This window comes from Protopterus annectens, chromosome 1.part1, assembly GCF_019279795.1.
Source record: "Protopterus annectens isolate FY-2018-M chromosome 1.part1, PAN1.0, whole genome shotgun sequence".
Classification (NCBI taxonomy): Eukaryota; Metazoa; Chordata; order Ceratodontiformes; family Protopteridae; genus Protopterus; species Protopterus annectens.
In genome coordinates, this window is record NC_056726.1 from 698,853,224 (window position 1) to 698,879,116 (window position 25,893).

Consider the following 25,893-nt stretch of genomic DNA (forward strand, 5'->3'; position numbering starts at 1 on the left):
ATGTTTTAAAAGTTTACTGGAAAGGAATTCGGGTAAACTTAGTACCAATAGACCAAAAGGTATGTTCAAATGTAACCACTGTAACTATTGTCAACATATACTCTGTTGTAAGTCTTTTTTCATCAAAGTCAAGAAATTTAAGATGAAAAAATATTTTAACTGTTCATCCAGGGGAGTGGTTTATGGTGCACTTTGCCAACAGTGTGAAGCATTTTACATTGGCAAGACTGGTCAAGCTTTAAAAGAGAGAATATATGAACATCTCAACGAAATCAAGAAAGGGAAAACAATTAACTGTACAGACAAATTTCTGCCTATCCTGGTCACATTTTTAAATTTGTGGTGATTGATTTCTTGGAACCAGAGCCAAGAGGGTTTTACACCGGTTTGAATGAATGTTGTTCTATTACGACTATATTAAAGTTAAAAAGTCTTGAGGGCTGATTATGCCATGCTACTCATACAGTTGTCGCTGTAACTCTGATTTTTTTGCCATTTCTTTTCTCAACATTATTTTTGTTTTTATTGTTACACTGATGTTCATTTTTCATGCAATTTTAATTGATATTCACAACAATTCTTGTTGAAGTTTTATAATCAATGTGTTTGCAAAACTAAAGTTGAGTCATGTGAATGTTTGATCACTATTAGGATTACTTAAGGTTGGAGATAACCATGTCAAGCAGTTCTGAAGAAGTCTTTGCTAAAGACAAAAACGCTTGACTGCATTTGGTCTATTTTTGATGTCAGTAAATTGGATTTGTGATTTGGACTTTGGTTTGTGCAGTTCCTGGGCCTCTACCTTCGCTACTTGTCTAAAGAAAACAGATGCAGTATTACTGGTTGCTTCTGACACTAGCTCCTCAAAGGAAGACAGTGCCAGCTGGACAAAGGTATTCCCGAGACTGATTCTCTACCACCTGCTTGTGATGCCATTTAAAGTCACATTTTTTTTTCAACTTTGGTATGAACAGTCTAAGCAGTAGCCCTCTGATGAGTCACTGGACTGGTTTCCAGAATAACTCTGAAGCCACCTGCATGTTATTCTTCATGGCATCATCATGGCATCAACAAACTTTTCCCAAACTTGTGGCATCATTTCACAGACCAGTGCAGCTGCTGCCTTCCTGGTCTGTTATTATTAATCAGACATGGAAACACCTCTGCTAAAACTGCATGGAATGCTGTTTTCTTTAGCTTAAAGCTTCCTTAACTGCTGGTGGTCAGGATCATGCCCTTACGTTACTATCATGACAAAGAAGTAATGACTACCTCCTTAGGATGCTATCATGACAAACAAGTAATGACTACCTCCTCAGGTTACTATCATGACAAAGAAGTAGCAACTACCTTCTTAGGTTACTATCAGGACAAACAAGTAATAGCTACCTTCTGACAAGAGCTATATGTTATCAAATCATTTAGAGAAGTTTTGAACAGAGTCCATTTAAACTAGACACTGACAGAATACATTGGTATGTGGCATACATTTTCCTGGAAATCACAGTTTAGCTTATTCTGCATAGAAGCATCTGCTAGGTGTTTCCCAAAGACCCTCACTTTATATTTAGGATTCCTTGGTTTATGCAGCATTTGGGGTGAAACTAATCTCCATAATATGTTCTGGTATAAAATACTTTCATAATTAAATTATCACATGTTACTTAAATACCTGTGTTGCTATTGTAGACAACAATGCCCATTTCTATGAACCAAACACATTTCTTTTTTATCTTTTTCTACTATTTACCCCTGACTGTAAAGCAACCATCATTAGCTTACTCCACAGCCAATCAGTCAATTTATTTCTCATCTCCTAAGCTGGTCAAGAGAGGAAAAGCAGGTCATGCCTCTTCACTCATTCTTCTTCCCTGCCTGGCTCCAACAGTGTCAGCGCAACTAGTCAAACGCCAGTTACCTAAGGCACAGTCAGGAATCTGTCCCCTGTACCATGTAGCCAAGTTCCAATGCCTCTCTTTTGAAACAAATACACAGTAAACTCCTCACCTAGGCAACAAAGTATCTACAGTCATCTGTGCAAAAGTAACACTGACAAGGATAACAGTATCATTTTGGTTATTTTGCATTATATTAGTACTACAATTTGTTCACGACATCTGGATATGACTTCTACATACCTGAGAGATACTGCATTAGTCCCATATATGTCTTTTACTGCCACAAGGTCAGCATCTAGCTGTGGATGTTTATGAAGCTCACCATCATAGTTCACCTGCAAAAAAATGGAGAGATGAAAATTATTTAAGCTTTTAATCTCAAGTCTGTCATTAAAAAAAAAAATGATGACTAAATGCACATAATCCATAGTAAAGTGTTCAGTACTAAATGAAGACCATAACCCTACAAGCATACATTTATTCTATTTCCTATAAACCATTCTATATATCCTTAAAGAAGCATGTATTTTTGTTCATTAGACAAAGTGTGGCTCTTGAAGACATTTAAAGGCAGACATTCTCCAACAGGGAATTACTGAGGAGGATTGCCTATGGGGCCTTACAACAGATGGTGAGGAGCGTAGTATCAATTCCAGAATTTCAGGTAGAACACCATGCTACCACAAAGGACACACTGAGAAAAAATGAAAATCATAAAACATAACAGTATGGAGAGTGTGAGAAAAAACATTAAAGCAGAGGAGTCTACTAACAAAAAAAACAGTGGCGTAGTTACAAGAACTTGTGTTTTTGCCATCTCTTCATTAACTGCAGCTTAAAAGGCTGATTGTAGTGAGTGCAGGAAAATAAAATGAAAGTAATGCAGGTGTAGGGGTGTGAGAGTGTGTGTGTGTGTGTGTGTGTGTGTGTGTGTGTGTGTGTGTGTGTGTGAGTGTGAGACAGTGTGTGTGGCTGGCCAGCCTATACTTCTGAACTTCTTTGCTCAAGAATTCTCCAGTAGGGGCGGAGCCTAATGCCTAACTGATAGCAGCAAGTTTTTGAGCTCCTTATATTTATACTAGAAATAACAGGAAAATCTTATTATTACTAAGTAATTTTTGATAAATCTTATATGTGAAACTATTAACAATAGAATTACCAACTTTGGAGAAGAAATTCCGAAATTTTCCTATCAAAAAAACCTGAAGACTAACTAAGCTGTCTAGTAATGGGTAACTCTAAGAATTCTCACTCAGACTCTTCTCTGAAGAAAGAAATCCAACTGATATCAACTACTCTTCAAGACTTATCTCTGAAGATGGACAGGTTTACTGAAAACCTAGAAAACCTTAAAGATAGTTGCCAAAAACAAACTGAAGTCTTTAAGGAAATTCTGCAGCAGCACCAATTAAAAATAACTGACATTGAGTCATCTCTAAATGATATTGATGGAAGGCTAAAAGAAGAAGAGCTTCATAGTGAATATCTATTACAACAGAATACTTGGCTAATAAATAAAATAGATGATATGGAGAATAGGAAAGAAGAACACACATAAGAATTTTTGGAGTCCCGGAGAAGACCGAGGGGGAAGACATCATTTCATTCTTGAATTCATGGCTACCTGAAATCTTAGGGCTGAAAGAAGGCTTGTCTTATGGAATCGAAAGAGCACACGGAGCCATCGGAAAATCACTTTCTGCCTCAACTAAATCTTTTCCAAGATCTATAGTGGTTAAATTTCTGTCATTTATGGACAAAGAACTGATATTGAGAACTGCATGGAGAAAAACCCAGTCATTTACAAGCTATCCCAAATAAGATTTGATAATGACTATTCACCAAGACTCTTGGAACTAAGAAAGAAAACATGGCCCTTAGTGAAATTCTTAAAACAAAATAAAATAAAGGCACAGCTTGCGTATCCTGCCAAAATTAGAATTCAGCATAGTAATGACATGAGATCATTCAACACCATTGAAGAAGCCACTTCCTTCATTAAAAACAACAATATAATCCTACTACCAGATGAAATGGACTGGTCAAATTCAACCTCCTTAAAGAGAACCTCGGGGAAAAAACACTTGGACTGATGTGAGGAAAAAAAAAAAAAACTGATGTTAAGAACATTGATGAATCAATTTCTCTCAAAGCATTAACTAAGGTATGATTCTTATACATAGCCTTAATTTCATTACACTTCAGTCACATAATTAGTTTTCTCTTTATTTAGGAAGTATCATAATCTGTATGTTAACATATTAATATGGTAGTGGTTTGATAGAATCTTCAGATGCTAGAGTTGTGTTTTTTTTTTCTGTTCCAGCTTTCTTTAGTTAAACTCTCACAAGAGTATTAGCATTTAAATGAAAGGCCACTATTATTATAAAGTTATTAACATATTGATTAATAGTTACTATGCAAAATTTTATTAAATTAAATCCAATTCTTTATAGTCTGTCTAAAAAAAAGGGCATTCCTTGAATATTTCTTCAGGAATATGTGAGAGCGTTGTATAGAGTAAGAAGGAAGTGAATGGTAAGAAAAAAAAGGCAGAAAATCGCCTTCTAGCGTTTTAACATTCTAATTGTCAGTTGCAGACTATTATTGCTTCAAAGTATACCCTCGAGCTTTCTAGTCAGTTTTTTTTCCTCATATCTTCACTAACATAGCCCAGCATTCCATTATAAGTTAAGAAACATGTCTATAAGCTGAGGCTTGTAGAACACTGCATTAGTTTTGCGAGTGGTGCGCACTTTTGCAGAGTCTTTTTTGTCAGTTAGAACATTCAATGAAAATGCTAACTGTGACCTGACTTCTTAGCCCCTTTATGTTTTAATCTGTTCTCCAGAAGCTGAGTAGTTCAAGAATTGAGTAGATTTTAGCAAAAGTACGAACAGATAAATGTATAACATATAAAGAAAAGGTATGCTACACATGTTTAAAATAAAGGGAAAAAAAAATAAAAAAATATATATATATATAAATAAATAAATAAAAAAAGCCCATTTAGTTACTTTCTTCTTGTTGGGAAATACCAAAAGTGTGGTAGTGTAGTTAACTAATGCAAGCAAATACATAAATTCAGTTTTCAACTGCGCTATGTCTGTTAAAAGTGAGATAAAATCCTAACTAATCATTGCAGTGGAGCTGCCAGATTGTATTTATGATTAGTTACTGACTGTAGCTCAGGGTTTGATTTTGATAGCTCCCATTTTCTTTCTGTGTGACTCTGAACTTCTTATTTAGACTGCGTTTGGGTCATCCATGTAAAAGGGCATTTTAGGTCCGGTAAGCTTACCCACTTATCAATTAAAAAATGCCTATAAATGCAGTACCTGACAGGAATGATACATGCATACTTCTGCATTTTCCGCTTTTAGATGCCTACAAGCATCCGAATGCAGTAATGAACAGTTGGTAGTATATCACCTCTTTACCTGTTTTTTTTTTGTCTCTCATATGGGCAATTTAATTTCCTTTACAGCTTAATAACCTAGAGCAAGCTAATTGATGAGAGTTTTATCAGTTTTGGCAGTTAGTGCTAATTTTAGCAATGACTGAATTTGCTTTGTTTGTAACCTATACTGCAAGTATTTAGTAAATAGTATTAGTATCGTGAGCTGTATAATGGACTAGCATTAACCTGCAGCAATGTGGAACTGACTTTGTTATTTGGGTATTTTGGCGAAATTTCACTTACACGGACCATAAAATTGAATTAGTAAAACACCAATAATATAAAATAAAGCTATAATCAAAACATCCTGCAATTGGGAAACATGTCTATTTACGTAACAATATTTGCTATGTGCTTTCTCTGCAGTTATAAGTGCAGTGCTAACTTCTATGTATAAATTGTATTATTTTTGAAGATAAGCACAATCTGCTGTATTTACCCTTCACCTTAACAGTTAATGGGTACACCACTATGAAAAAACTGACAAAAGGAACAGAAGCCAATAAAACAAATTGCTCCAAAGCTGCAAAGGTGGCGCTGGAAATCCAGAGGCAAAAAAGTCCAAAACAAATGCTGGTACTCCTTCTTCCACACAAGTAGAAAATGAAAGGCTGCCAGTAGAGTAAAAAATCTTCACTTTATTGTAGAATATTCACACCAACAATCCCATCAAGCGCTTTCGCTCAGCCCTTTGCTGAGCTTTTTCAAGATAAAATAACCTTCAAATGAACACTCCTTTTATACCTATAAAATTCAGCTAATTATATAATTGATTGGTTAATTGGAGAAAATTTTATCCATTTAACCCTTCACTTCCTTTTCCTTCAAGGGATGTTTTTAAACAGCCTTTGCAAAATGAAAGTTTTTACATGTTAAAAATGCAAAGTGCTGCAAAACTCATTCATTTTTAAATTCATCTAGTTGCTGTTAAGTATACACAGTAAAATAAATAAATCCATCTACAAACATCAATTTACTAACCATTTTTTCTTACTTCTTTCAAAAGGATGTTTTCAAACAGCTTTTACAGAATAAAACTTGTTACATAATAAAAGTTATTACATAAAAAATGCAAAGCACTGCCAAGCACACTCATTTTAAAATCACCCAATTTGCATTGAGTGTGCACAATAATAAAATAAATCCATCTGCACATATTGAATTAATGGACCCCATATATATATTTGCATACTCAAGCCTTCTTATGAATACTGGTCATGCAGGTATGTGTTGAACCCATGTCTGTTTAATAGTTTAAAAATATTTTATGTTGCCTGCCTATAATCGTCATAAAGCTTGCTCTCCTGAAAACCCCATCAACTAATCCTGCAAACACTATGGCCTAAAATTATAATTTATAATTTAGCCTTCCTTAATTTCAAGACGCTGCTAATACTGCAAGCATCATTTAAACCTGGCCGTCTTCCTGCATCTAGTCTTAGTTGCCATATCAATTCTTTGTGTTCCAACAGGGTCTCCCAATCGCCCCCTCTAACATCTGCTTTTACCTGTTCCAAAATGATGAATTTAATCTCCATGTCAGGACAAAAAAGAGAATGTCTGTAAAAAGCATTAGTTTCCTTTTTTTTAGTTATGTCATAAAAATGCTCATAAATTCGTCTTCTTAAGGTTCTCTCCGTTTTTCCTATGTAAAAACTTTTGCATTTCATACATAAGCCTAAGTAAACAATAAATTTAGCGTTACAATTATAATAGCCCCTCGGTTGACACAAAAATTTTCTTGATGGTATATATAACTTGTGTCCATTAAATATAGCTGGGCATTGTTTGCACATTCCACATTTATGTGTGCCTACTTTTTTGTTGTTCACATTTAAACCCACTTGTTTGGTCTGTTTCATTTCCAACATTTCTTTTAAGTTAGTACCTCTCCGTCTAACAAATCTGGGAAACTCTGGGATCATACTGCCCAACCTATCATCCAGTTGCAAAATTGGCCAGTATTTTCTTACACTGCTTTCTACAATGCCTGAGTCAATACCAAAAGTGTGGATGTATCCCTTTTGTTCTAAATTTTGTAATCTATTACCTATTTGGCAATTTAACATACCTGTGTTAATCAGCAGTGGTTGGTATTTCGTCCCCCTGTTAGTGCTCACTTCTTTTGCCAGCTCCTCTACCAAACCACTTGGGTACCCTCTTTCAGAAAATCTTTCTTTTAAAAAATTAACTTCTTCTCTGAAAAATTGTGATGTGTTACACATTCTAGAGGCACGAATAAATTGGCCCTTGACTATTCCTCTTTTTTGATAATCAGGGTGATTACTTTGAAAATGCAAAAATGCATTTGAATAAGTAGGTTTCCTAAACACCTTGGAATTAAATCTATTATTGACGTTGTCCTTAACTAAACACACATCCAAATAATTTAAGCTATCCAAGCTTAAAGAATGCGTAAAAGTTAAAAAGGAGGTGGTGGAATTGATGTAATCAATGAATTCCTGGACACTGGCCCTGGTACCTTCCCAAATAAGGCAAATGTCATCAAGAAATCTGACATAATGCCTAATATGTCGTGACCATTCTGTACTAAAAATATATGTCTGTTCCCATTTATGCAACACAATGTTTGCATAAACGGTAGCACAGGCTGCCCCCATTGCAACGCCCGATTTTTGTCTGAAAAATTGACCATTAAAACATATAAAATTGTTTTCCAGAACCAATTCCATAAGTTCTACCAGTAAATTGGTGGTATTAGGAACAAATTTAGCTTCATTGACTAAAACATCACTAAACCAATTTAATCCTGTAGAATGCGGTATACTGGGAAACAGTTGAACAATATCTATCGTAACTAACAAAAAATCGGGTTGATATTCTAGGGATTGTAAACCCCTAAGGAAATCCCAAGAATCCTTGCAAATATATTTTAAGGAAGCTGTAAACTGTTTCAAGGTATGGTCTATGAATTTTCCAACTGGTTCTGTAATACTCCCCTGTCCTGATACTATAGGCCTGAAGTTTAAGGGGTCCAACCCTTTATGTGTTTTCGGGATCCCAAATATTATGGGAATTCTTGGTTTGGGAACAGTTAAAAAGTTATACAATCTTTCATTAAAAACACCTTGCAGAAGGTGATCATACAAAATGAAGCCAATCCTGGAATATGCCATGTGTAGCTCATTGCTGGATACCTGTTCATATTGCTCTGGGTCCTGCAACATCCCATTAATGTGATGAACATATTCTGTGTTATACATCAACACAAGAGCCCCCCCCCCTTATCTGTTTTCATTGCCCTACAATTACTGCTTCTAAGTTCTTTAATCAAATTCATCTCCTTCATGCAAATATTTTGGGGGGTACTGTTCTGTTTATTTCTACCAATCATCCTAATATCTCTCTCCATCATTTCTTCAAATATTTTTACTGTTGGATCCATGGGTGGATTGAATACACTCTTTCTAGAGAGTCCCATATTTGAAGGAATTTCCCCTTTAAAATAAAGCATTAAGTTTAATTGTCTAGTGAACAGCTTCAAATCTATCAAATCCTGCTCTAATCTACTTGAAAATGCTGGAACAAAATGCAATCCTTTTGTAAACAAATCAAAATGTTCTCTCTTCAAGTTAATGCTGGTATAATTATATACAGAAAAATTGTTTTCTGTTACCACCATCACTTTATTTAAAACATCTGTGTTGTTTACAGCATCATTAGTTGCTAAAGCACCTAGAGCAGCTGGGAAAAGGTGCCTTATTGATTCCGCCACCCCTGGGGAAACCTGCTCCACCCCCCCCTTCCTTGTTCGGTGGAAACGGAAAATCCTGCTGGGGTGTACTCTTTTCCTTATCTGCAAACCTACGATTGTTTCTTGGTGCCTCGTAGGCTACCCCCATCCTGTGACTGTTGTTAAAGTTTGCCTGCACCTTACTGTTATTATAATTAACTTGTTTGACTTTAGTGTGCAGTGGGTAAGCCACCCCTTCATTGTATTCATTTAAATCCCTCTCTAATTTGTGGATCTTCCGATTCAGAATCCTTAAACAGTGCTGGTCAACCTCCTTGAAAATATTGTCATAACCCCACTTAACAGATGCAAACTTCTCATCATTAACTAGACTACTATTTAAAGCATTCAAATCTTTTAATAAAGTGTCAGCTCTCATTTCATATTCCGCTACCATGACCTCCAACATGTCTATACCAGCACGGTCAAACACATCACATAGTTTTTTATAATAATTAGAGTCCTTTTGCACATTGTTAGGAAATTTGAAGCATCTAAGTCCTTTTGGTACTCTTCTCACTTTAATGCATTCTTTCAGATAGTCTATTTCCAATTGGTTGGCTTTAAAGGAATAAAGTTTATCACGAAGAATGCCAAAATCTTTTTCTATGCCAATATTACTACTTAAATTATTATTATTGGAGTGAACAGTACCTTGCCGAAACCAAAACTGCTGGCCAGCCCATGCTGTGAAATCAAAACGCTGCTCCTGCGCTCCGGTTTCATTTGATAGCACATTGCTGTCTTTATTGTTGTCATTCCCATCTTGCTCCATACTTCCTTGCTGACTGCAAGCTCCTAAAGAAGGGCAACTGCCAGGTCACTCATTGTGGGCTGAGATGCGCCTTCTCTTCCGCTCCAAACCATGTTGCTGGTTACCTGGCAAGGTCGTTGGTTGCTCAACACCACTTTTGCTAAGCATTCTAGTTAACTGAGTTAACATATCCAGAACTTGATTAAACTCCGCCCTGGTAAGAGGAGTACTGTCTTCTCCCGGTCTAAGTAACTGAGGGGTGTCAGAGAAAGTACACCACTATGCCATAAATGCTCACGGTGATTCCTAATGATACAGTAATATCAACAGTTTTTTTTCCCTTTTATGTCACAGATGGGGAAAGAGCAGGAAAGGAAATATGGTCAAATGTAATGTATGTGCAGCACACTATACATTGTATGGGAGACACTATGACACATGCATGAGCTGCTCTTATAAAGTTTTAGAGAAATGTTTACATAAACAGTACACTATGTATATATTTGGGTCTCTCTTCATTTGTTGAGCTTGTGTTTTGTTGGGTGTTAGTGGGTTGAGATTGACTTCTTGAAAGTATGAGATCTGGCCTTCATTTATTGGAAACGGTAACAGTGTTATGTATGGTGTGGGATGGTAATGTGCAAGTCTATAGTAATAACATACCTCCTCACACCATACCTGATCGAAGTGTTAGCAGAACTTATACTAGGTATAGTAATAAGCAGGATATAGTCAACCACTACACAGCATTTTAGATTTAACGGCTCTTCAGTAATGATCAGTAAATCTATGCTTGTCTCACTGCAAGGCAATATTGGAGTTGCTATATATAATTACTTTAGTTTTATACAAATTACTAGAGAATATTAGTAGCTTTAAAATAATAGGTTTATTAGTGTTTAGTTATTTAACGGGTTTAGGGGTTGAGGTGCTTTTACCCTCAGCGTAGTGTTCTTGACTGTTTTGACATTGGATTGGACATGGGTTTGATGAATGAGGTGAGACCCATGTATTCATGTATTTATGTATTCATGGATTCTTTGTCTCATGCACATGATATTTCAAACCATTAACTGTATTAAGATGTGTTACAACAAGTATTGAACAATCTTGAGTCCTGTTACTGAATATTCAACAACCCCAAGTCTGAAATATTGTGTACTCCCATCACACTCCCAAGAAACTTCATAAATAATATAGTTAAATGATATAGGTACTCTTCACTAATTGCTGTAAGATTTAGTGATAAGAATCAAGAATATTCATTCACAATATTCATGCATCTTTTGATGGGCCACTTAATCTACTAATAAGGTTAATAAGGTCAGTAAATAGGCATCTCCCAGCAGTAACAAGGTACCAACCCTTTCAAGAGTGCTCACACAAATTCTCAATTATATTGCACACATTTTTAGGTAACCCATTAAGATTATTTAATATTTATGTGTGTTTATATGTGAAAATGTTTTGGTGTAGATATAGGAGTATATTTATACATATGTACACAGAGAGGCTATATAGAATTTACTTAGAATAGTAATTAAGGAAGAATTAAAAAAGAGGACTAGTCCTTATAAGACAGTAATACTATCTGTCACACTAATAACCTGTTTTAAATGTGAAGTTCAACAAAATAAATGCAAATATAATCTAAATGTATATATTATTATACATTTTATTCTCTGTTAACAGAAGGTCAACTGACATACTTCATGTATCATAACCACATTTATGGAGGGCAGATAAGCTGAAATATTTACTCCAGCTGTAATAGACATCTACTTAGAACATTCATTAAAAAAGTAACATTAACTCTAGTATAAGTACAAACTTCTAGTAAAAGATTAATTACTTTGAGTCGATTTCTCAAGGAACATAGTACTAATGCATGATACACTCTTTCATCAAATATTAATATTTTAAGATATCTTCAGGATCCAATTAATGGAGCTCAATTTTGAATATCCTTTTCCATGCGATTGTCGACGTTGAGGGAAAATCTGTTTGATCTTATCAGATCAATCAGATTAGAAGTGCTGTGCACTTCATGTTTGTGGAACTATGTAGTAAAGTTATTTTTCAGTCAATTAAAGTATGTTGTTACAATATTTTTCACTTTTTATTTTTTCCAGTGGCCCAAACTGAAACATTTGTTAAACTATCAAAGAAGCAGTTTTGTTCATTTCAGTGTTCTTCTTAGAGAAAAGAGGGGAAAATTAACATATATGTTTTCACAGGTCCTCATAAATATTAGTTCTTTACTAATGTATTCTTTTAAAATTATAATATAATATCCTATAGAAATGACAGACATAACATTGTTGTCTTTAAATGTCAATGGCTTAAATAATACTATAAAAAGATCAAATTTACTACGATATCTAAAATTACTAAGAGCGCAAGTTATATTTCTACAGGAATCCCACTTTAAAACTGATGACAACTTCACCTGGATACCTAATAACTACTTAATTCTCTCTCACTCCTCATATAAAAAAAAATAGGGAGCTTTAATTTTATGGAAGAAAAGTGTAACTAACCCACAAATTATTTACAACTATGAGGATAAAGAAGGGTTACTTTCAATTGTAATAATAAAATTTCAGAATAGAATTTGGACACTGGTAAATGTGTATTGGATTCCTGGAATAGGACTATCTACAGTTAAAAAGCAGATAGAGCTAATTAATAGGGTAAATAAAGGTATTCTAATAGTAGGAGGAGACTTTAACTGTATTCTAGATAGTTCTGAGAAAACCAACAAGAGGAACCTACGTCTCTCTTCCACAGGTAAATACCTTAAGAAATGGACAGAAAACTTAAAATTAATTGATACATTTAGTTTCAAAGAATCTAACTCATTATTATACTCACATAGTGATTATCGTTTTAATACTAAAACAAGAATAGATAAACTTTTTATATCCCCAGACTTAAATAGGAAGATAATAAAATTTTCTATCATCCCATGCCCACTCTCTGATCATAATGCCCTAATCCTTAAATTACAAATAGATTTTAAAAGACTAAATTTTGCCTCAAGAATACCAACTTACATTACTAAATTAAAACAATTTAAACCATGGCTAGACTCAGAAATTCAATATTCTTAGAAATAAATTCTACTGATGATCTAAAGAATATAATAATATGGGACACTCTAAAGGCCTTCTTATATGGTAGGATCATATCTTGGTTTAAAAACAAAACAAAAGAATGGGAATCAGAATTGCACAGTATCCAAAAACAAATAACAGAAATTAATACAAATACTTCTGACGTAAAGAATTCCCAGGTGATAAAAAAAGAAATTGAAGATTTAAATAAAAAATATAATGAAATTTTAACTCATAAGACAAATTTGGCTTTGGAAAAACTAAAATTTAGTTCACTCTCAACATCTCCAAAACACTTACATAACTTAGCAATGAGAATAAAGAAGCAAAATATAGAAAACAATATTACAAATATTGTACATGAAGGAAAAGGTAACAAAAAAGTATCAGACATAAATGATATCCTAGAAGCTTTTAAATTTCATTATACTAATCATTTTGGAAACAATAAAGACAATACTATTTTAATAGAGTCAAAAATTAGCAATCCTATAATAAATAGATTACCTGAAAAATTAAAATTGATATTCACAAACGCATTTCCCTCAAGGAAATAAATGACAAAATTAAGGAGAGTAAAAATAATAAAGCCCCAGGAATAGATGGAATAATAATGGAATTATACAAGATATTCCCAAATTCTGAAATTTCTTTACTTCATAAGTCTCTAAATGAAATTCAAGCTCAAAACATAATTCCACCTTCCTGGCGATATTCATTAATTACTCCAATAAAAAAGAACAAGGACCCCTCCCATTGTAGCTCTTATAGACCGATTTCTCTACTTAATAACGATTACAAATTGTTTATGTCTATATTAGTCAATAGAATTAAAAATCCTTGACTCAAATCATAAATGAGGACCAAACAGGCTTCATCTATGGCAGACATGCTTATGACAATATACAAAGAATCCTAACCATTATTGAAATATTAAATAGAGATAATATAGAGGCTCTCATAATCACGCTAGATATAGAAAAAGCATTTGATTCAGTGAATTGGGACTACTTATTTAGAATTCTAGAACTTTTTGAATTTCCTCTAAATTTTATTAATATGATAAAGAATATATATAAAGATAATTTGGCCTATGTAAAATTAGGTCCATTTACATCAGAAGCTTTCAAAATAACTAAAGGCACTAAACAAGGTTGTCCTATGTCTCCCATTATTTTTGCCTTATCAATAGAGCTATTTGCAAATACAATACACAGTGACTCAAAAATTGAAGGCATAAGTATTCATAATAAATTTAACTCCAAGGTTATGTTGTTTGCCGATGATATACTACTAACTTTATCACCAAATAATGAATCTCTTCATGAACTGGAAATGCAAGTGGAAATTTTTTTTCTAAATTCTGGCCTTTGTTTTAATAAATCTAAATCAAAACATATTTTATTTAACAGAAAGGGGGACTTTCACTTGAGTAGATATCATATACTTGGAGAAAAAGTCTCTACTTTAGAATATCTAGGAATTATTATATCTGATAAAATAGATACTACTCTGACACTAAACTATAATAAAATTTTAAACTCAATAAGAACACGCACGGAAAATTGGAATAAATTGATTCTAAAATTTGAGGACAGATTGCAGCTAATAAAAATGATTCTTCTACCACAAATAAATTATATAGCACTAGCAATACCTATAATTCCAAATAAAAAAATTCTGAAAGAAATTAGCAAAAGCCTATTATGTTTTCTTTGGTATCCAAAAAGGAATAGAATTGCTTTTTCTCATCACATTAGACCATGGGAATTAGGGGGAATTAATTTTCCAGATATAGAGACGTATATCAAAGCCTCCATTTTTAAACTAGTTTTAAACTGGGTAAATCCAAATTTCTCTTCTGCTTGGAAATCTCTGCATTTGTTTATTTTTTTAAATGAAAACAAAATAATAAATAATACATCACACTATATTCACAAAAATAGATTTTGGCATATATTATGCATTAATCTTCAAAATAACATAACAAAACCTACTAATCTATCATATTTAAATAATATTTATAATTTATTCAGATCCTTTATAAACTCAAATCCTGACATAAAAGTATGGTTTGAACTGTTATTACCATTTAATACATCAAAGAAATTTAAAAAGAAAATTCATGATAACACCCTCATTAATTGGGAATCTAATAATCTCATATGTTGGGCCCAATGCATAAATAATCTTAAAACATTAACTAGTCAACAAGTTACAAATGAATTTAATATAATAAATGTAGACAGAGTAAGTCTCCAGAAAATTTTACTCTACTCTAAAAATTTATGCAAAATTATTAATGATTCGTCCTTCAAGTCTAAGCCAAAACTTATAAACTATATTCAAGAACTGATTTATGATAACCATAACTGGCCAAATTCAACATCTAAACTATACAAGATTTTAATAGTCTACAAGGCTAAAATAGATCAAAGCACTTGGAATTTTATATCTAGAGGTTTATCAGCAAATCTGTCAAACAATTGTAAAAATAATCTTCTATACCCCATTAAACTAACTTCTAATACACAAACATGGCGAATCTTCACCTGGAAATTTTTGCATAGAGCCTTTTATACTCCAAATAAAATAGCTAAATTCAACTCAAATCAAAATGTTATTTGTTGGAGATGCTCTTTAAGCTGTGAAGCGGACTGGTTTCATATATTTTATGATTGTATTAAAATGTTTTGGTAGAAAATTGGCAATTTTCTTCAAGCTATTTTTAATGATACATTTGTTTTAACAAAGTCTTTAATTTTTTTGAATATAGATGAATTAGTAGTTATGAATAAAAGAGATCAATATATTTTATGTACTATTCTGGCGGTTGCCAGAAAATGTATCACAAGGAAATGGAAATCTGCAACTCCTCCGTGTTTTGAAGACTTTATATTTCTACTTAAGGAGACTGCACAAAAGGAGATAAAAGTCAAGAAAGAAAGAATGTTCCCCAGAAAATGGTCAGACAACCCCTGGAATAAAATACTTACACTCATAGAAGTAATGCAATTAGACACAATCTCCATCATATGAGTTCAAAGAGATATAGACTTTTGTGGACTTTTTTTTTTTTTTCTCTTCTTCTTCTCTGGATTTTTTATTAATTATTATTGTACTGTTTCTCCTTTGGGTCACTTGTAAATATTGTAAATAATGTTTTTGTTCCTTTTACTATTATTGAATTGTAATCTAATTTTACTGTTTTTTTATTTCTTCTCAAAAAACAAAATAAAAATTTTTTGAGTAAAAAAAAAAGAATTCTCCAGTAGCCTCCCAATTAATTTAGTAATGAAAGTGTGTACCATTTTTTTCCAAATTTGACATTATTACTTATAGACGCACTAAGGTTGAAGCTATTCCTTCTGATCTAGATGTTGATTTTTTTTTTCAAACTGTGCTGCAGTATTTTTACAAAGCTTGCAGAGGTAAACTTATTTCCAGGTTTGCAGTTATCATGCATTCTGATAATCACAGCTCTCTATCTGTAGTCATATCCAAAGGAAGAGGCCAGATAAGAGCGGTCTACCTAACTCTGTGGCATAGAGTGACCAAGCCTTAACTATGACTCAGGCAAATGGTGCTTGATTAGCAGCCCCAGCACTGGAGGAGTCAGAAGTGGGTGAGAGCGGAGTGAAGGGGCAAAGCTTACTTGTCTCTCTCAGAGGAAAGGGGGGGGTATGCAGATATGAGTGTACTTGGTGAAGACTGAGGAGGACTGCCAGTGTGGCCTTACAGCAGATGGTGAGGTTACTTGCTGAGAATACCAACACAAAAGTGAAAGGCCACCTAATATGTTCAAGCCACTGCATGTAACCTGCTGGTTACTTTACCCCATATGTACAGGGCTGTATGGACAAAAAGTAAAAAATAATCACATCACACCTGATGGCCACCTGAATGATGTTCCATCTCAGATCCCCATGGTGAGAGGGAAAAAAACAGGGTGATTGGCAATAAAGGGATGGCTGACCAGCAAGCAGGAGAAGCAAACAGATGGGTATAGTTCTTAATAACATTTATAAAAGTGTGACACAATTTATCACAGAATTGTTTAATGGCAACAAAGTCTTCACCTGTAGATAGAGAAGACACCAGGTCTAGCACAGGGAATGGCAAACAAGACTTAGAGGAGAAGAAGATACATGGTTACTCCTGCAATCTTTTTGGAGTCCATGATCATATCTCCAGCAAAAGTGCGTTTAAACATAAAAAATCACTAATAAATCATACTTTAAAACTGATCTGGACATTTTCTAAGGTTTGCAGTAACTATTTTTGTTTTTGTCCTTGTTTCTATATTAGATTTCAGTACTTAAATTTAGTTTTTTATTTCTTTTTTGAGTCCATAGACTGATGAAGTTTCCCAATTCATAGGTTCATCGTAGGTACTAGGCTATCGGCCCAAAGGTCTAAGTAAGCCTAGCCAACAAGGTTCCCTGGCTTTTGCCACCCAAGAAAGTTATATTCCTGTGCCCCTGTCAAGCAGAGCCACAGAAGTGATCCGCCCGGGGTGAATTTCCTATTTCCCATCCAGTCATCAAGATTTTTCTTGAAGAGTGCTAATGAGGAACTCTGCTTGACATAGATGGGTAGTTTGTTCCAGAGTATGGGAAGTCTTCTGGGACAGGAATCTATCCCTCCAGCATGTTCTGTTTATTGTGGTGACAAGGTTTAGGTCCCTAGAGCATGCAGCTCAGACCGGACTGGGATTTCTTTAGGTGAAGCATGTCCAACAGCTCTGGGTCTGACATAGCTTTGTATGTTAGGCAGAGATCACCTCGGAGTAGGGGATATGTTACGGAGTAAAGCTGGAGTTTTTTGAGACAGTCAGTGTAGGGCATCTGTTTGAGTCTGGTAATCCTCTTTGTGAGGTACTTCTGCGGCCTTTCCAGCTGTTGCAGATGTCTTGTGAGGTACATTCCAAAAGGGACGTTGCACTCTATAATGGGTCTAATGAGAGCCGAGTATAGGGGAAGAATGACCTCTTTTTTCCTGGATGAGAACCCTTTTGTGATGAGGTGTGCCACGTAGAAGGATTTCCTGACTACTGTGGCGATGTGATTATCAAAGGAGAGACTACTGTCCACCTGAGTCCCAAGGTCTCTTATCACACATTCATAGGTTCATAGGTTCATGTGTTCAGTGTTAAGTAGACTGCTGCCTATGTAGTAGTTCATGGGTACAGAGTTTTTACCAAAGGGGATGATAGTGCACTATTTGGCATTGAGCTTGAGGCCATGGCTCTGACACCAGGCATCTGTCTCAGTGAGGCCCTTTTGTAGGATGTCCACATCATTTGGGGACTCGACTATGGCTCCTAATTTGCAGTCATCTGCGAACTTCGTTAATCAGACACCTTCTGTGTTGGCCTGTACTTCAGAGAAGTAGATACCAAACAGGAGAGGACCCAGAACTGAACACTATGACTCTACTTGTTACTGGTTTGAAGTCAGATTTAGAGTCTGCAACTTTTACACTGTGGGTTCTGTCAGTCAGCCAGTTGGCAACCCATCTTGTGATGTAGGGTTTATTCCTAGTTTATTGAGTTTATCTATAATTCCAGAATGGGGGATGGTGTCGAAGGCCTTGGTGAGGTCAAAATAGGCTGTATAAACCACCTTACCCTCGTCTACGGCTTTGGTGACTGCCTCAAAAAAGTCTATCAGGTTCAGGAGGCATGATCTGCCCTTCACAAACCCAAACTGCTTGGGGTCCAGAGTTTGGAGGTTAGCAATGTCTTTGTTTATGAGTTCAGTGATGATATGTTCCGTGGCTTTGCAGACCAGGCTCGTCAGACTAATAGGGCGATAGTTCCAAGGGTTTGTGGTGGCTCCCCCTTTGTGCAGTGGGATAACTGTTGCTGTGTGCCATTCAGTGGGCATGAAGCCTGACATGAGGCTATGATTGAGCATGGTGCTTAGGTGGGGAACCAGTTCGTTCTGAAGTTCGTGTAAAACACAGCCTGGGATGTTGTCCAGTCCCATGGATGCTGTGTTCTTGGCTTTAGAAAGTGCAGTTTTTACCTGCATAGTTGTGATTACAGAGACTCTGCATTCTTTGGATATAGATATGGGCCCTTTAGGGGGTGAGAGTGGGGTAAAGTTAGCACTGAACCTATCTGCCAAGATATTGGCAATATCAGTTGGTTCTGTAATTTTCATGCCATTGTGCTGTAACTCAGCAGATCTGGGTGTTGCCATTGAGATTCTTGACATAGCTATAGAATGCTTTGTGGTTGTCCTTAGAATCAGTAGCAATTTTGTTTTCAAAGCTAGCTTTGGAGGATTTTATGTGGGATCTCAGCTTCTTACTGAGGCTGACCAGGGAGCTCTTCCACTCTTGGGATTTTGCCCTTTTTTGCAACAGTTTCTTCCTTCTGTTGTAGAGTTCATTTATGGCAGGAGACCACCAGATTGGCTTCCTTTTTTTGGAGGGTAGTGTCTTGGTTCTGTTAGGGATAGCAAGATCCATGTACTCGTGTAAGTGCTTATAGAGTGCATTTGTGTAGGATTCAGAAGTTGTAGCTGTATTGTCCATCTGCATGGGTGTCATGAAGTTCGCCACTTCGCTCTTGAGAAGCATGAAGTTGTTTTTGGAGAAATATTTTACAGTGGTTTCCTTAATGGGGGTGGGGGCGGGATGTGGATATCTATGGTGATTAGCTTGTGGTTGGATCTGACCAACAAGGAGATGACTTCAGGTGTGGCATACTGGTCACTCATGTCAGTGATGACTAGGTCCAGGATATTGTTGACCCTGGTGGGGGTGTATATAAGTTGATCCAGGGCATTGGAATTTATGAATTCCAGAAAGTGTTGAGTAAAGGAGTTGGTACATGAGTAGTTTTCCCAGTTAATGGTGGGGTAGTTGAAATCTCCCATTATTTGGGTGTTTAGTTGAAACCTAATATTTTCCAGTATATCAAGAAAAGAGGAGTGGGAATCCTGGGGCACTGTGGGGGATCTGTAGCAAGCTACAATTTGGATTGCAGTTTTGCCCAGAATTGGTTGCACTTGGATAATCTCGGATGCATTATGTTGGACAACTAACCTGGAGGTGTGGATATCCTTAATGAATATGGACACATCTCTGCCTTTGGTTAACTTGGCGAATCCTGTTTGGGTGTCCGGCAGACTACTACAGTACCAAAAATGAGAAGGAGAGACTTTTTCTGATTCTAAGTATCTCAGTGGCTTTTTCTTGACTGTTTTTGCGTAGCGCACTTTAAAAGCCATTTTTTACTGTGATTCTATTGTTATTTCTGCTGCATTTTACTGTTAAATCATTTTACTGTGTGTGCACTTTGATCTTCTGCTTAAAGTTAATAATTTAAACTGCATTTACTACTTTAGGCATCACACTCAAGTGTGACATCATTTTCTGTGCATATTTATTGTTTAAATTGCTTTTTTTTGTTTAATTTCATAAAAAAAAAAAAAAAGAAAAACTATCTGTACTGCTCGTTTCCCACCATTTCCTATACTAGAATAGTCCAGATCCCAGATCTGCTGGTTTCAGGACTTTAGTTTGTGTTTCTGAGTTGTCCAGACCTTGTTGTGGTAGTGGGAAGTCTTTCTGCTTATCAGTGAGAGTGGTAAGCATTGAGCAGCCTATCTGTCGCACGATGAGTTGTTTCCAGCTCTGAAATTATCCTTATTGGCTGTTTTGGGCTGATTTCTATCCCTTTCAACTTTCTGAGTTAAAAACTCATGTTTGCATGGGTTTGTGCTAGTTTTAACTCAGCGGATCCTGTTTGGGCGTCCTGCAGACTACTACAGCACCAGAAATGAGAAGGAGAGACTTCCTTCTGATTTTAAGTATCTTAGTGGCTTTTTCTTGACTGTTTTTGCTTATCACACTTTAAAAGCCGTTTTTACTGTTGTTCTGTTGTTACGTCTGTGGCATTTTACTGTTAAATCATTTTACTGTGTGTACACTTTGATCTCCTGCTTAAAGTTAATAATTTAAACTGCATTTGCTACTGTAGGCATCACAAAGAAAATCCAAGTAGCAAGCACAAACTGTTTCTCCAGGAATAAATTGCCCAAATCCACTGAAATGAAGTTACAAGTCACTGCTAAAGTCGAAATATCTATTCTTTTATTCGCTCATACAGGATTTCATCCCGTAACCAACGGAACTTCATCAGATAAGACATTTTCAAACAAACTTCCTTTTTAAAAATCAATGTGCAAATCGTCATAAATTTGGCCAATAATTTTCAAAATGATTGGTCAAATTTCTGATGATTTACACATTGATTTGCCAGTAAGGTTCAATGCTGATTGGACGAGGGACTGATGTATGTAGGTTTTATTATATGTTTATATGAAGGTTTTTATTGGTTATATCAACAGGGTGTGTATAATTGATGCAATTTCAATGGTCAATCAGTTTTTTTAAAAAGGAAGTTTGTTTGAAAATGTCTTATCTGATGAAGTTCCGTTGGTTACGGGACAAAATCCTGTATGCGCGAATTAAAGGATAGATATTTCGACTTTAGCAGTGACTTGTAACTTCATTTCAGTGGATTTGGGCAATTTATTCCTGGAGAAACTGTGCTTGCTACTTGGATTTTCTTTGTGGTTTTCTTTTTTGCTTGGACTGTAAGCATCACACTCAAGTGCGACAGACTTTTCTGTGTATATTTATTGTTTAAATTGCTTTTTTCTGTTTAATTTAATTAAAAAAATACTATCTGTACTGCTCATTTCCTGCCCTTTCCTATACTAGAATAGTCCAGATCCCAGATCTGCTGGTTTTAGGACATTAGTTTGTGTTTCTGAGTTGTCCAGACTTTGTTGTGGTAGTGGGAAGTCCTTCTGCTTATCATTGAGAGTAGTAAGCATTGATCAGCCTATCTGTCACAAAAGGAGTGGTTTCCAGCTCTGCAATTAACCTTATTGGCAGTTTTGGGCTGATTTCTATCCCATTCAACTTTCTGAGTTAAAAACCCGTGTTTGCGTGCATTTGCACACCGCACAGCACCGCTTAGCTAGGATTAAACTATTCCTGGCGCCATAAAGTCTGCTCTTCAGTTTTTCCCTTAGAACTAGCCAGTTTCTTAGATTTAGCACTTGAATTTGCTTCTTTGTGCTCAGCACTTGCTCATAATTTGTTGTAAGCACTAAATAAGCTACAAATTACTATAGCACTCAACCTTCCTCATTACCTAGAGGAAAACAGCTCTTGTACTTACTTTCCTCACTTGTCTAGAGGTAAATAGTATTTATTCAGGCATGTCCAAGGGGCATCTCCCAGTGTTCTCTCCTGTCCCCCTGATGAATCTGGGTATCTTGGGGCAATATAGCAATTGCCTCATGTACACAGACAACCCTCTCCTACTACCAACCAACACTACAACCTGTGAGAGATGCACTTTTCTAGCCAAACTGGTGGCAAATCTCTCTCCAACCAAGACTGAACGTGACAGTCAAGAGGAGAAGGTAAACACTTGCACCACACCACACTCATCGCATAGTCCCACTAAACCTACACCACCAAAATCCACACAACGAAACAAAAAAACATTCATGGAGGCTCTCAATAATAATCTGCCCAAGCAACAGAGACCTCCAAAGCAGAAACACAAGCAACCTCCACCCCCCCAACACAACCCAAATGAACATAGCTCACAGACTCAGTGTACCACTCAACCACAGCCCTTAAAGCAAAACAACGTACCCAACACATTAGTCATAGGTGACTCTATAGTCAGGCACACTGATGTCCCACTCACCAAGCTAAACAAGGAGAAGGTTACTGTCAGCTGCCTATCGCATGCCAAGATCCGCCACATAACTTACACACTCAGGTCACTCCACAACAAGTACAAATATGACTCTGTCATTGTCCATGTTAGTGTGAACAACCTGAGACATACCTCCCTGGACTACATGAAAAGAGATATGGAAGACCACTACGATCTTGTAGCCCAGGCAGGTATGACCCTAGCCCTGAGTAGCATCCTGTCATCAACCAGAATGATACCGCATACAAAGACAAAATCACTGACTTCAATAATTGGCTAAGCTTCTGGTGTCCTTCTAAGGGGATCCAGTATCTGTCTGCCTGGGATGACATGGTCGACAGACCACGATGCTTTGACAGATGGCCTTCACTTGTCACCCCTGGGATTTTGAATACTGGCTAATGCTCTTGCCGCCTCTATAGTGCCTTTTTTAGGCAAGGTTCAAATGACAAATTCACCACCGTAACAAGTACAGGCAAGGAAAAACTGAGGGCAATGCTACTCAATGCTAGAAGTCTAAAACTCAAAATGCACTCACTCGAGGCACTCCTTAAAATGGAGAGCATCAATATCTGTGTAGTGACTGAGACCTGGTTCAAGGCCTCAGAGAGCAGCCCTGCATAAAGTGATTTTGTAAATAATGTAATTTCACCTACATAGATGGAATCTAGTTCTGTTGATCATACCAAGTATGTGTGATACGTTAAAATCTTAAACTTCAAGTGTTGTTTCCTAATTTTACCTCTCTTAATTACTTTTAACAGACTTATTAGCAGGGGTGGCTCGTGCTATAGGACTGCAGACCCCCACCTGTAAAAATGAATAAAAGAAATGAAAAAATAAAACAATTTCACGGACTCCGCGCATGGTTCCTGACTGCTGTGTTAGGCAGACCAGAACTCCATGCACGCATGCGTGCTCATTCCTGAGCTCCAGACTGCTCTCTTAGGCAGTCCAGACAGGGAAGGCATGAAACTCCACCCTTCCAGCCCAGAAGTCTGTGTGGTGACAACCGCACAGACCAGAAGGTCACTGGACTGCATCACCCGCAGGCAGGATGCTCCAGCCTCCTCACATCTCACGGGAGACCCAGGCAAAGGCCGTTACAGACAGGAGGATTTAGCTGGGCTCGGCCATCACAGAATTCAGCTGCAGAGTGGCCGGTAGAAGCCTTAACAGCAGGATGTCACCACCATTATGGAGGACAGTGTGTGTGTGTGTGTGTGTGTGTGTGTGTGTGTGTGTGTGTGTGTGCGTGCATGCGCGCGCGTGTGTGTGTGTGTGTGTGTGTGTGTGTGTGTGTGTGTGTGTGTGTGTGTGTGTGTGTGTGTGCATGCGTGTGTGTGCATGTGTGCGTGTGTGTGTGAAATGCCCCAGGTGCTACATGGTGGTGGGTAGAGAATAAGGCTTGAACCCTGTATCTTGGGCCCAGGTGGCAAGAGCCTGAATTCCCTACCCACCACCATTTGTAAAAATGTTGCAGATTTTTCCTTCATACTTGTTCTATTCCTCATAAAATCTGTGGTTTCTGTATTTTTGTGTCCTTGCAAAGCCAGTAGTGCAGTGGTAGCATTGTTGCCTGACAGCTACAGGTTCTCTGGTTTAATTCTTGGCTGGGGTGCCTTATTTTCTGTGTGGAGTCTGTATGTCCTTCCCTGTGTTTGTTTCCTCTAGTGTCCTCCCATTTTACGAAACATGTGTCTGTCTGGAGTGTTTCTCCCTGGACCTCTGCTAAAAATTAGCTTTTGTTCCAAGTCAGACTTTCCTGGTTAACAAATGTTAAAAATGACACGCATTTGAATATCAGACTTCATATTCTTCAGAAAGTGCATGGTAACACAAAAGCTTTTATTCTAGCAATTTTCTAAGTGTATAAGATGGATATTTGAAATTTGTCCCTATTTTTGGGACTGTATTCCCCCATTATTGGCTTCATCCAGGTTTTTTGTGCTAAGGTTGAGAGCTATGGTAAGAACTGAATTCACTGAATATGTTTGGGGGCTATATTCCCTCATTACTGGCTTTGTCCGAGTGTTTTTTGCTAAGAGGTTGAGAGCTATGGTGAGAACTGAATTCACTGAATGGTTGGGGGCTGTATTCACCCATTACTGGCTTTGTTCAGGTGTTTTGTGCTAAGAGGTTGACAGCTGTGCTATGGTGAGAACTGAATTTACTAAATGGTAGCCATTTAAGTTTCCGTCTTCCTCTTTCACAAAACAGCTGATTTGGCATAGTGGTATGTTGCTGTGACTGTTTTGCACAGGGTCCTGGGTTTAAGGCTTGGCAGTGAAATGTATGGTGGTAACACAGCATTTTATCCTAGCAACTTTCCAACATTATACAAGCAATGTTTAAAATGTGTCCCTGGCTTTTGGGCTTTTGTCCCCCCCCAATAAACTTTGGCTTTTTCCAGATGTCTTTGTGCTGCAAAGTTCAGAGATGCAGCTGAGGGAGTAGATTTTACAGGGAGATGAAAGCTGCAGGGGAGCAAAAGTTTAGTGCTGCTTATGCTGGGTCAGCTTGCATTGTTAATAGCACAACAGGTAGTATCCTTGCTTTTGATGCAGACGGCTGTGGGTTCTACTCCTACAGTAGATAGATGCATTGCTGATACCGTACTGTCTTGCAAAAGGGGTGGATGCTGCACTCCTTTTTGGTGAAGATACCTAGCAACTATGAACCTGTTATCAGTTTGCCATACATTCCCTATTGCAATATTGCTAGCTTATCATTTTTTTAGTGTAAGATAGGCAATTTATTCCTCAAGGGTAACAGGCACTTTATTTGTAGATGAAACAATGAAATACAAAGTTGTTTGCTAGCAGCAGCCTCTTCATTAGTTACAATCTCTTTAATGTGGAATTATTTAGATGACTTTTACTTCTTCAGAGATTATGCATATGTACTGATACTGGTGGACTGTAGAAGTTTGAGTAGACTTTTATGATGGAAGTGATCTGAATTGGGCAGTTTTGTCATTACTGGTGCATGCATTTTGTTTCATTGTTTACTGGAAAAATTTCAAAACAATAAATTTAAAACACCCTCTAAAACTGTACTGTATTGTACAAGGAATACAATTTAATACAATCAAGAAGGTGTATGAAAGAGCATGTATATGTTTCGTGTGCAAGGGGCCTGCTATCTGAAAACA

The 25,893-nt window shown here is 36.5% G+C and overlaps 1 protein-coding gene across 1 annotated transcript in view; it reads right to left on the reverse strand.

The window, feature by feature from the left end:
• Positions 1 to 25,893, reverse strand: part of PARP8 (poly(ADP-ribose) polymerase family member 8) — a 1,481,732-nt gene that overhangs the window by 809,444 nt on the left and 646,395 nt on the right. Inside the window, exon 7 of the mRNA XM_044077685.1 lies at positions 2,139 to 2,233. Coding sequence (XP_043933620.1) covers positions 2,139 to 2,233 — 95 coding nt within the window. The remainder of the gene's footprint in view (positions 1 to 2,138; positions 2,234 to 25,893) is intronic.